At 36.6% G+C, this 13,698-nt stretch overlaps 1 protein-coding gene across 1 annotated transcript in view; it reads left to right on the plus strand.

The window, feature by feature from the left end:
- Nucleotides 1-7,014: 7,014 nt before the first annotated feature.
- Nucleotides 7,015-13,698, plus strand: part of LOC120626359 (tubulin alpha-1A chain) — a 36,159-nt gene continuing 29,475 nt past the window's right edge. Inside the window, exon 1 of the mRNA XM_039893861.1 lies at nt 7,015-7,132. Coding sequence (XP_039749795.1) covers nt 7,130-7,132 — 3 coding nt within the window. The 5' untranslated portion in view covers nt 7,015-7,129. The remainder of the gene's footprint in view (nt 7,133-13,698) is intronic.

Raw genomic sequence — 13,698 nt, forward strand, 5'->3', positions numbered from 1 at the left:
CATGTGTGTATTGTCGTAGTATATTATATTATATTACTATACCGGCAACCACGCCCTTCAGACCGGAACATAGTAGTAGTACCTACTTCCCCGGACAAGCCCTCTCACAAAAACCTGTACCAACTACCAAATACTTTTATATTTAATAAAACGTGTAATTGAAAACCGAAATATTACTTCACAGGATTTAGAGGCAAATTATGTACTGTCTCTGAGACTTATCTGTGAAACCGACACGCTAGTAGTTTTTGAGTAAACCACTGCCATAGTTTTGCACGTTTCGCTGCGAGACCGGAGCATCCGCAGGAGATGTTGACTTCACAATGAATAATTGTTAAGAATAATTATGTGCGTAGAGGGTACAGATCTGTTTGATGTGAAGTATAAAGATTGCAAAGAAGCACAAACATTCTCCAGTTCTGAGAATCGAACCCACGGCCATGGACTTAGAAAGCATTATTATGTCGTTATTGTATGTGTTTCTCCTACATATATCCTCCTTATACCTCTTTAAGAAGAAGTAGGCTCAGTTGTCCATCAAATGTACACTTACGCCAATATACGTACTACTAACGTTTGTTAACAAGAAAACTTACACACTGTTACACTAAGAGCACAGATGGAAAACACCTAGGTCATAAATTTTAAAATTGTAGACGATTTTCATCTTTAAGACTCCAGTATTACGGAACATTTATCAATGCACCATCGCAACATATGGCTAGCCGAGTAATTACACTGTGCCGCATAAGGCCCTCCGCGGTTGGCGGTAGACAACGAGAAGCAATTGATTGCAATTATTTTCAAGCGTTCTCAATCGATGCTGTTTTATCTATGTACAGGCTCGGATAAAACTGTTTGAGCTTCTTATGTCCGCTGGAATAATGCGTTTCTGACATCTGTCAGATTTTGGACCTACCAAGTTTAAACAATGTGTTGAAACACATAAATTAAGCTGTGATAGCGCATGGGGTAGGAGCGTGACTTCACTTTCGGGGGCCCGAGGTCGAATCCCAGCACGCACGTTATAAGAAGTTAAAGTATCACAGTCTTTTTTCAACGGTGAAAAAAAAATTATGAGGAAACCAATCCACTCTGGGCCAGCGTGGCGGACTACGGCCTTAACCCCCGTCTCATTGTGGGAGGAGACCCGTGCTCTGTAGTGGACCGGTGATAGGGTGATGTGATGACGATGATGATGATGAATATACCAGCAGAATATAAGCAGTCGTTAAGAAATTCATCAATTTCTTAGCGACAAAATGCTTGGAAGCAGCCCGCTCTGCTCTCATCTCTCACAAGATAGAAACTTTCTTAAGATTATGATGTTGAGAAAGAGCAATCTGCTGAGTTTCTTGCCGCCTCTATATTTCTGTTGAATCTGACTTCGGTGCACTGTAGAGTGACCACATACAGACTGACTTGATGTTTCAAATATAGTTATAAACTAGGCATCCTTGAAACAAATGTTTTTTTTTAATCGAATTGAAAACAATAATAGACAGTTGTCATAACTTTTAATTGTTATATTGTTTCTGATATATTTACCTTTAAATTTGACGTTATAGTTATAAGTTTTTTGGCATGCCACTATACTCGCATTTTTTCATTGGTACGAGTAGCTTATCTATTTATACTTTTGGCTAAATAAGCTCCAGCGGTTTTGTGATATATTATCTGTCCAATGTCAAAATAATTTGCTACTCTTTGGTAAAAAAAATTATAACTAAATTAAATTAATAGTTTGGTTTTGGAATACTTAGTTTTATAATAAGTATAGTGCTATAGTTATATAATGTTTACCTTTTGACAATCACCTTTGTGGATCTTCCAAGTATACGTGACATTGGCGAAGTACAACGTGCCGATTTGGCACACCTAAAAGCCAAAAAAGCAAAAGAAGAAGAAGAATAGTTTGGTGTAAAAGAAGCATACTAATGTCAGCGGCGCGGTGCGGCTATTGCGGTCGTTTCGTGCTGCATAAAAACTGCTGCAGCTGCTTCTAAATGCAGATTTAACGTTTTCCTTAACCTTCAATTATTTTGAATATTACTGATAGAAATATTATAGATCGGATAGATTAAAAGGACTGTCGATATTCGACGAAAACAAAACACTGTGTATAATCGAAAGTTCGTTATGTTTTATTTTGCATGCGACTGTACTCAGTTTAATAAGGTAGGTATTTACTTTACTTGGCCAATAGTTGTTTTGTGTTTGCACCGAATATGTGCGAGTGAGTCACGGGCGGACGATCGGTGACACGATCTCATTTTGCTTTATCATGCCTATCACTGTATGATTTTTATTTAATCTTCGTACGTCAGTATACTTTAGATGCTTTCTCATAAAGTTTATAAAATTGTAGCATTGTTTCTAGAAAAAAATGCTTAGGTACTAAAGAACAAATCGTATAATATAAAATAGAATCAATCCCTTTTCTTTTTCCTATTTAAATAATTAAGTAGTTTAATCCTGATGTTTTATGTTAAAAGTTTGCCTAACTTTTATTAAAAATATGGACACCTGACATTAGCTAATCTGTGTACAGCCAGAATAAAAAAAAAGAACCACAGAAGGTTCATATTTAGACATGTCGCTACTCGCTTGCGAGCCCAAAAACTATGAGTTGAGTCGATTTATTAAAGAGTACACTTATCAGATCAGCTCAAGGTCATAATAATATTGCATTTCATCCGAATTACACATGCAGGGAACAGCTCAATCTAAAATCGGGAAGTAGTTTTAAAAAAAAATGTGAATTTTTTAAAAAAAAAACTAAACAAAAGCTTGTCATTAAAGTCGATTTCTTGCATGTATTACTCTCTAAACTCCCTGCGCTTAAGTATCACATATCAAATGTGAAATACCTAACAAGTTATTACACAGAAAAGCCTTAAAAAGGGCATACTGTTTCCATAGAATCAAGAACATACAGAACCCTCATTCATCCATTATTGCATGCAGCATTGTGTCCAAAAACAGTGAAAACGCTCCGCACATCTCACTTCACACCCGCGGAATGTTTTTAGCTCACTAACTTTTTCCATTTTCTCTATTTTATGGTAAACGTTTAGAACATTAGAGGACCATTTACTGTGAACTGCTAAATGGAAGGCTAACCGCCTAGCCTGTTCGAGAAACACTACTAAAGCGGAGTGGTTCTTGATGCTGCAATATTAGTCTGTATGTTCTAAATTCTGTGACAGTTTCCTTAAATTAAAATGGAGCTCGTTGAAATCATGAACATGCGAGTAGCAGGAACGCGGGCAAGGGCGCCTGTGAAGCCATAACTGTTGCGCACATGGTGCTCGTAACGTGTGCACTTAACACTTGTCTTCACATATCGATTTCGCGCCACGGATCTGCATTTCGTGGCATTTTAAAATATTATTTTTGAATTAAAACATTGAATCATGTTCCATACAGAAAATATAAATTACATTGTATGTTCTATACCGAAGATAGACATTACCTCCCGTACACCTCCAATGTTCTAAGCATTCACGATAAACGTGAAAATGGGAAAAAGTTTGTGAGTTGGCAACATTCTGCAGGTGTGAAGTGAGACGTGCGCGGGGAGTTATCACTGTCGATGAACAAGGCAATGCCGTATGCCGTAATGCCAAGTACCGCCTAATCTAAAGAGATTCCTAGGCATACATCAACCATTGAACAACAGTTATCACACGAAGCGTTGGTGAAGCGTCCATAGATGTCATCTAAATTCAGCACTGTGCGACCTGGGCGGCCTGCTAAGCTTCTGGAGTTAGCTCGGCTGGCTGGAGTGGCCCAGCGGGGAGCCGTACCAGTGGCGCTACGTACAACGGAAGGTTCCGGCCGACCAAGTACGGAGACAAGCCCAGGGAAAGAAGAAGAAGAAGAAGGTGATCCAAATCATAAGCATTCGATTTAGGTTCAGTGAAAACTGGCAGCAGGGTAAGTCTAAGGGTTTCCCTCAGAATGAGAAGGGTTCTAAGCGTAGCCTAGCAGACTGGCCATGTGCCAGTGGCGTGCACTTGGTTTCTTCCCAGGGTATGCATACAGCAGGAAAATTGCATAAAATGGCAAAAATCCTTCTCCTAGACGAGCTATATTTCAATTTTAGGGTAAGCAGTGCTTTTGTGCATGTATGAAGTTCACGCCATTGCCATGTGCTGATTGGAAAAGATCACGCGCCTTTGTTGTGTATTAGATGGAGAACTCTCATGGCGTGCAACTCCTTCACCAATTTTATTGCAAAAGTCGCACATAACTAAATTCAAATTCAAAACTCATTTATTTCAAGTACTACTACTAGGCCTACTTTATAAGCACTTTTGAACCGTCAAATATGTCTGTCTGTGTGACTCTACCACCGGTTCGGAAAGCGGATGCTACCGAGAAGAGCCGGCAAGAAACTCAGTAGTTGCTCTTTTCCAACATCAACATTTACAATCATTTTTCTTTCATGCAAGAGATGAGAGCGAAGCTGGCTGCTTCCAATCTACATTGTCATTAAGAAATTCATCAAATGTCTAGTAACCTCGCTGTATTAGATGTGTTTAACACATTTGTTAAATGTATGCATTGGTAGGTCCAGAATTACCTTAGGAATCATTTTGTAATAGCGTATACTTAACCCCACTAAGGAGTTCTGCACCTTTCGCAGACGATATAAAGATATCAGATAAGCCCGTTTCTTTCCAAGAAAAGTTAGAGGTGCGTGAGATACGAACTCGGTCCCCCGAAATGGAGGTCAAAGATCTAACCACTAGACTATCACCGCTTAGTACTGATTATAGATAACAAAAATTAATAAATTTATAAAAATACGATATTTCATGTTCTAAACATTTGATGTTATTTACACAGTTACTCATGTTGTTGTTGGTTTGTCTGGATACTAAAAAGTATCGATTTTTATGCAAATAATGCAGTAATAAAAGATTCTAGCTATACACATTGCACAATGTACATAGGTATTAGGTACATGCAGTCAAAACAACACGGAGGGTCAAGGGCAGCTCCCTCCGACTCTCGTTAACATCCCCTGCTTTACCTATTCATCTCATTTCATCCCTTGTATTAGGGCGACCAAGAGTTTGCGTAAGTTACAATACTAGGACCACTATGTACCACCACACAGCAACAAAACGACAGTTTTTTATTGATTTGTTGGTTTCTTGGTTTGGTTCAATCACATAGCAAATAGAGCAACGTGTATTTAAAGATTGAGGAAAGAAATTCACGAGAAATTCAATGGTGCTTCAAATCAAATCAGAAAGAAATTCAAATCGCAATTTTATTTAGTGGCTGCAAGGATATTGTCGCTTTTATGAGGGAGTTAGTCTTGGAGTAATACTTTAAATCTAGAAGAAGCTACTAATACTATACTAGGGATTTAGGATGTTTTTAAGTAATAAAAATATAACATGCTTTAACGGTGAAGGAAAACATCGTAAGGAAACCGGCATGCCTGAGAGTTCTACATAATTTTCATAAAGATAGAGTCCACCAATACATATATACTTATTATATACAAATAAACACCCAGACACTGAAAAATATTCTTGTTCGTCACACAAACATTGTCCAGTTTTGGGAATCGAACCCATGGCCATGGACTCAGAAAGCGGGATCGCTGCCTACTGCACCGGTCGGCCGTCAGAATTGAGGATGGAGTCCACCACGCCAGCCAAGTGCGGATTGCTAGACTTTAGAGGCCTTCGAGGCCATGGAGATTATGGGGAACTCTCAAGCATGCATGTTATATATTAAATATATATATTAAATTGCATAAAACGCACGTAACTTAGAAAAGGTCGAACTCGGTCCCTCTGTAAGGGAAGCCAAAGCCCTAACAGCTTCAAATATTTCTTCTCTTATCTTTTCTCTTTATGAGTATAGAAATCAAAAATTACTCATCATCATCATCATGTCAACCCATTACAGGGCACGAGTTAAGGCCCGAGTCCACCACGCTGGCTCAGTGCTAATTGGTGGACTCGAAAGTTAAGAAAATATTATATTATATATTTGATGTTCTAAAGATATCATGTTACTCATTCAGTTATTCACTTCTGTTTGTTTCTGAAAAATATTAGTAAGTACGTCCCGTTTGGACACACTACCGTCTGAGTGTTCAACGGCGGGCTTATTCTGAAACAGCAGCATTTACCGAAATATTGTGTAACCTTTAAACAGCCAGTTTAATTACGATAATGCATTACTTAAAAAGAGCATACGTGCTATGTGAGTACATGCTCAACACCTTTAAGATCGAAAAACGAACAAAAGGTTTCAAAATTTCAAGATTTAACTTACACACGTCACGCTTGAATTTTTATCATATCATCTTTAAAAGATTTTTTTTAAAGAGCCATTTAAAATTAGAGCTTTATAGACAAGAATTTAAAGCTTTCTTTTTCTTAGACGCGGCTTTGCGAAAGGCTAAATCTTTTCCTGGCACGTCTTTGTTCCCGGGGTGGTAAATATCTTCTGGTGGTCGAAGAACCCGTCAAAATTATTCAAAACACATTTATAGGTCCCATGCCTTGGAGAACACCATTTATGTTTTGTAACTAACATGTGATAAAGCCGTCCGAGCTGTGTTTAACCTCTTAATGTTTCTCTCCTCTGAGGCGCCCTGACCTGTGTTTTGTGCCCAGTAATTTTTCTCATACCAGAAGAAAGATGTCTCATGGATACAGCGCGGCATTTCCTAGCCCGTGTTCCTAGCATTCCCTGCAGAGTGATGCTTTGTTTAAAGGTCATAGTTTTCCACTTACCTGCTTAATCAAACGGGTTATACATAGGATGGGATTGATGACTATTGTTGATATCATAGGTTCGGAAACAAACCCTACTTGTAAAGATTTTTAAACTTAGAGTTTATTAAAACTTAAAGCTTTTATGTCGCAAGATTCCGCTTGGTAAAAGCTCTATCGCAGAAGCTATCCAGAGTAGCCCGCCCGCGTTTTCGTCGCCGTTATATAAGGCCCTCGCCCCCTGTTCCGGCACCAGTCCGGCCCGGTGCGTTGCCTCACGAACTCGCCACGCCACTCGCCACAAGACACATACCACTCGCAACCCGATCTCAACCTCGACTCATCTGATCTTCATCCGTAAACACCAAAACCAAGAAAAAATGGTAAGTACCTTCAATATGTCACTGAAATCTGAACGCTGTTTCGTTTCGTAGCCCGTAAAACCACATTGAAGCTACGTGGTGGGTCTAAGCTCATTATCTTCCTCTTTGCAACCTGGTGATACGAACATTAATTGATCAACATGATCATGATATTTTTTCGTAATTCTGACCTATTTTACTTTGCCACTTCGGATAATAACAGAAATAAATAATTTAATTAGGTCAAGTATGAATAAAAACAGAAAAAAAAACAACAACAATATTTTTTTTAAATCAGCAACTATAGTTTACCTTCAAATAAAATTGGTATGCTGTTTAAAATATTACAATCTCTATAAATAAATCGAATAAATAACAATCATAATAAGACGCGTAACCCTATGCTCGAACTGGCACTCGGATTTGACTTTCATTAATTATCTGTACCTATCCTACAAAAAACGTAAGAGACAACCGACGTAGGCATTTCTAGATTGGTATTTTTTTTTACTATAACAAATCCTTCAATCCTTGAAGGATTTGTTATAGTGAAATTTCTTACACAGTTTCGGTTCTATTTTTTTGTCATTCTTTGTCATCATCCATTGATTAAATAATCTACAACAAAGAAGATATCTCAACTTTCTTACCCTTCCTTTTTAATATTTAATTGCGAAAGTGTGATTAATTTTTGTTCGTTAATGTGTCAAAAATTCAAAAACCCCTCCTTTACTCCCAAATCAAACAACCAATCAACTTGCTTTTGGCATAAATTTAGTTGAAAGGACGAAAAGTATTATAGGCTAACCTTTTATCCCAATAAAATAACCGGTTCCCAAAAGATTTTTAGAAAAGTGTAATAAACGCGGGCGAAGTACGCGGGAACAGCTAGTTGAATTAAAAATCAAGCGCTTTTAAGCGAAAAAAACGTAACGACGGGACTTGCATCAAGCCCCTACCCAGGCTTGTCCAATCCCGAAATACGTATAGTATGAACTGTACAGTGGAACTGTATGTGAAAATTAAAATTAAAATTAAAAAGTTTACATCTCACAGATGTTCAACATCATCATTACAACTTGTTTGTTACATATACATATTTCAAGCGTCCCTGCTTTCTGAGCCCAAGACCGTGGGTTTGATTCCCACTACTGGAAAATGTTTGTGTGATGAGCATGAATGTTTTTCAGTGTCTGGGTGTTTATATATATTTTCTAAGTATTTATGTACATAATTAATAAAAATATTCATCAGGCATCTTAGTACCCATAATACAAGCTACGCTTACTTTGGGGCTAGATGGCGATGTGTGTATTGTCGTAGTATATTTATTTATTATTTATATATTAGGTAAAAAAATGTTATAAGTCACAACAGAATAAATCGAGCACAGTAAGCCGAGCTTATATATGTGAATATTTCCACTAAAACAGCTCTAGTCGCAGTTATTTCAATATTTTTCCCTTTTTAGCTACAATAAACGATATTAATAGACACAATTCATCGTTCAAATTAAAAATTTCGATCTTCACTTGTCGAATTGATTATATTGCGACGAATTGATTTCTGTCACGGAGTATACACCAACAATCGCTCGGGTCGAACAATACTTTGATAGAGAAAGATACAAATTGCTTATACAAAGTTATAGCTGACTGTATACGCGTTAAAATACATTTTTTGTATACGTAAAAATATTGCTATTTTACAGCAATATTTTCACGTATACAAAAAATGTATTCTCTACTTGCGTTTCGCTCAGAGCATCTTCAGGAGATGTTGACTTTAAAATGCAAATTTGCTTCGTTTATTTGAGTAGGTATAAAGATAGAAAAAATCATATTAACTATGAAATTAATTCCACCTTACAGATTGGTTTTCACAGGTTATAGCAAATTATTATGAAATTAAGCTTAATTTGCTACACTCCGACAACAGCAGGAGAATCTGTATGGTGTAATTTATAATTTCTTTAATCCGTATACTCCACACCAAACAGATCCTCGGCATTGTACCCTCTGAGGGTACTATTAAGGAATCTCTAATTGCTTTAACGGTAAACGAGAACATTTTAAGGAAATCTGAATGAAATCTGGGTCTCGGTTATGTGAGAACGCGTTCCCTGCCATCAAGCGACTTGTTGGAACACCGTGGGGTTTTAGCCGGTACGAGTCCGACATAACCATGAGGATTTCCCCACGATAAAAAAAAACAGTTTAGGTTATGTCCAAGTTTACTTATATCATGAAATTCAGCGCTTGCTTTTATCCAATATTTAAAAAAGGCCACAATAAGTTCGTCGGAGTGTTCTTTACATGTTGAATACATCGCATCGCATCGTGCGACGCAGTCACGCAGTTCGTAATCGATCTGGGCTACAATAAGTCGTGGAATAATAATAAATAATCAATTAGTACTCTCGCGCCACAATGGATGCACAATTCACTATGCAGATCCATTGTTTGGCTCCGTGTAATATTAATACCCTGCTGGCAACAAGCTCTTGTGAAGTCTCTTGCAAAATGCCTACATAGGTCCTGTGAATATTATAGCATTACTAACGGACCCCAGCGCCATCTGTCGGGCTGATTTGTGAATCTAAAGCATCCAGGGTGCCACCCAAACGCATACCAAAAAATTCATTCAAATCGGTCCAGCCGTCTAGGAGTTCAGTGATATACACACGCACATAAGAAATATATATATGAAGATTATTAAAATGTATTTAATTCAAGTTGGTTTTTATGTACTGTGTGTACTTGTACGGACATGCTTAAAAAGTTAATGAGTGAATGAATGAATATAAAATGAATAATAATACAATATAAAATATGAAATGGATTGTAACAATAACAAAACAAATATAAGAAGCAAAAATAAACTCGTTACTTGTGCAGTTTACTAGGCTACATAAAATAGCTTATTCATTCAAGGGCAATTGTATATTATTTGAAATCTCTGAGATGTCTCTCAATAAGTTCAAAGTTTATATAAAACGTAAGCTTACAAAAAATCCTAAAATAAATTTAAGGATTACTTAAACCATAAAATACCTTGGGTGTTAATTGCTATAACTTCATAGCTTAATATTAATTTACTGTGAGATGGTTATAACAAAAAAAATATTAGCCGGCTAGGTTTGTTGTGGACTCTTCTTAAACCAGGGCGCGTTTGGAACCCTCGTAGCTTTAGGTTTAAGTTGGCGAATGAAGTTATCACCATCCCCTTACAATTATGTAAACATATGTATGAACGCTTCATATGTGCCTGTGATAGGCCTACATGAATAAAGAAGTTTTGAATTTGAATTATACTTTTACTGTACGCACACAAAAAGTGCTAATTTATAGTTTACAATTTTTCGGCCTTATCGCTATATAGCGATCTCTTCCAGGCAACCAGTAGCTCATAAAATAACGGCCCACTGCTGGCCAAAAGCCTCGTCTCTCACAGGAGAGACGGTTTTAGAGCATAGATAAACCACGCTGCTCTTATGCTTGGTGGGCTGTAAATATACACATACAACGACAAAAATATTTCATTTCTTAAATATATATAATACATACGACATTATAGATAAATGAATGCATACATATAAATATGTAACTACCTATATAAATATAATGTATCAAAAGAATGATAGCTGCATCGCACAATCTTATTAACTCGTATCTGTAGTATCAAAAACAAAATGACAAACAAATAAGTCCTTAATAGCCCATTTAACCATTATTTAACCCATGACAATGGTAAATTGTGAATAACAAATGAATGGGGTCAGTCGAACCGTCAATCGATATCACCTCCCCCTATACCACCACCTGAAAATACTTTGGTAATCCACCCACTACTAGGAGTTCTATTTATAACACTTAAGGTTAGGTTAGTCGAACTGGCTTACCGTCTCGTGGGTCCTATAAATGAATTGTTTTATGAAAAGAACTTTCAAAAGCCTTGTTTACAATATTGATTTTATTAAAAGTCTCTCGTATATTTTGTCTAAAGTAGAAGAAAATATACGAGACATAAATATGTGAATTGTAAGTGCAAGTAGTATTATAATTTAGGCAATAGTTAAAGATATAAGCATTCTGTGAAAATTTCAATCTTTTCAACCTTTTAAAAACAGACGGGGTGGTATAAGTTTGACTTGTCTGCGTGTGTGTGCGTCTGTCTGGGGCATCGTAGCTACCGGACGGATAAACCGTGTTTTTTTTAAAGGTGCATTGAAGATCAGAACTCCCTCAATATGGGTATCAAATAAACACTATGACGCTTTTTAAATCCAAGGTGGCTGCCACCACAAAACTGCGAATCACATTTTTTTACAACCTATTTTAGAAAACTAAACTTAACTTTCAAAAATGAATTAAGAACATTTTTTGGTGAAAAAAAATAATATTCATTATTTAGTTATTACCGGTTGTTCACCGGTTCACGGTATGGACAGACGGACGGACGTACTGATGAAAGCTGAACATCGGCGACTACCATTGTTAAATGGGGTCTATTTGGCACCTTCTGGAATGTAACTGTAATAAGCAATGGACTGGAACCCTCTTTTTTTTTAAGTCAGTAAAAAAGGGGTATGACAATGCGTGACTCAAACTTAATTCGTTTAAACGCGATAATGTACTTACCTCTAATGAAATCATGCTAAGGTCGCCTAAATTATAAGTATTTTGTTACCAGCGGGCATTTTATTAATTATATTTTATAATTAACACACGTACCTACCTGGAATACTTAAGTAAACATAATTATTATTAAACCATCGTAAAGTTGTAACTTTGTCGTACCTATTTAATAATTGAAATGTTGTATTTCATTCTACGTGGCTAGCATAAGAAACAATTACATGGATAATTTCAGTTGTACACAAATTCTAAACCTAACCATAGATACTAGAACATCATGTTAAAATGGCCCAACGGATCTTGTTAAAAGTAAATATGTATTTATTTATTCTTTAAAATAATTATTTTATAAATATAACCTATTTATAACTAAATAAAATCTAAAACGTCCTCGAAACCACCGCAGCGAGGCACATCTTGATAATCTTTTAAAATCCTACATATACGAACACAGCCTTAATTTTAATCTCTAATAATAATTTACCGCGCAGAGCGACGTCTTTGCGAGTTTTCTCGGGTTATGTAAGGAGATTTCCAATTCTAGACGTCCGGGAAGTATGCAACGGGTTCCCCGGGCGTCTAACAAAGCTAACACAAAGTACATGCCGTGGGGGTATACCCCCTATACACTTTTGGGAGTCATACATAACCTCCGTCCTGCATAGATCAGGTAGGCATAAAGCTGTTCCGCCAAGCCAAAAAAAGCCAATGCATTTCCATATAGAAACTTAATAGATAATTTATGACCTACTATCAAATAATCTTATTTTTTATTTTATTTATCAAATAATCTTAATAATTAAAAAATCAAATGTATTAAACACTATTCCGCGTAATTTTAGGGATTATAAATTAAATTAATATAAATACTACGACAATACACACACCGCCATCTAGTCCCAAAGTAAGCGTAGCTATGGATACTAAGATGAATATTTTTATGAATAATATACATAAATACTTATAATATACATATAAACACCTAGACACTGAAAAACATTCATGTTCATCACAGAAACATTTTCCAGTTGTGGGAATCGAACCCACGGCCTTGGACTCAGGCAGCAGGGTCGCTGCCCACTGGGCCAATTGGCCGTCAAATTGTTTCTTAATTGTTTATATTTTTTCGTTAACTTCATTTCATTTCATTTTTACTTTTCGTTTAATTTAATTCCAAGTTGTTTACACGCACTGGGTTTTAGATTAGAACAAAACTTGTTATTGACATATGTATTTAAATTAAGACCAAACAAAATTCTAAAATTATAAATTCCCAAAATGCTCGTGACGGTGATGAAAACCGGGATATCCCACTTCTGATACCACAGTGCTCAAAATTGTGCCCTCCCGAAAATAAAATAGCGTAAAAGCGTAACAAACAAATTAACTCACATTCACCTACTTAAAAAATAAATATAATACGACAGTAAACGCATCGCCATCTAGCTCCAAATTAAGCGTAGCTTGTGTTACGGGTCCTAAGATGACTGATGAGTATTTTTTTTTCAATGAATTATGTACATACAAGTAAATACTTATAATATTCAGATAAATACCCAGGCACTGAAAAGCATTCATCACAAGCAGTTTCCAGTTGTCGGAATCGAACCCAAATACAATATTAATTAGGATTATCCAGAGTTCCTGGAAAACAATTCATTTGAAGAGCCCAAACAAAGTGTAGGGGTTTCAGTTATTCCTGGAATCGAGCCGGCTCATGTTCCCGAGGGGGTAACGTCAGCCCGAAAATGACTCAAACACGCTACTCACGAATGTAGCAGTTTAAAGTTTTGGCTAAACCAGAGTGGTTTTTTTATCGTAATAATTTACGGACTAAGAGGATGACCCATCCTCTTAGTCCGTAAGAGGGAAATCTAATCAGGAATCCTTATGAAACCTTATGTTAATCAGGAATCTGCTGGAAACTGGACAACCGTCGCCTATAAAGTC

This window comes from Pararge aegeria, chromosome 9, assembly GCF_905163445.1.
Source record: "Pararge aegeria chromosome 9, ilParAegt1.1, whole genome shotgun sequence".
Lineage (NCBI taxonomy): Eukaryota > Metazoa > Arthropoda > Insecta > Lepidoptera > Nymphalidae > Pararge > Pararge aegeria.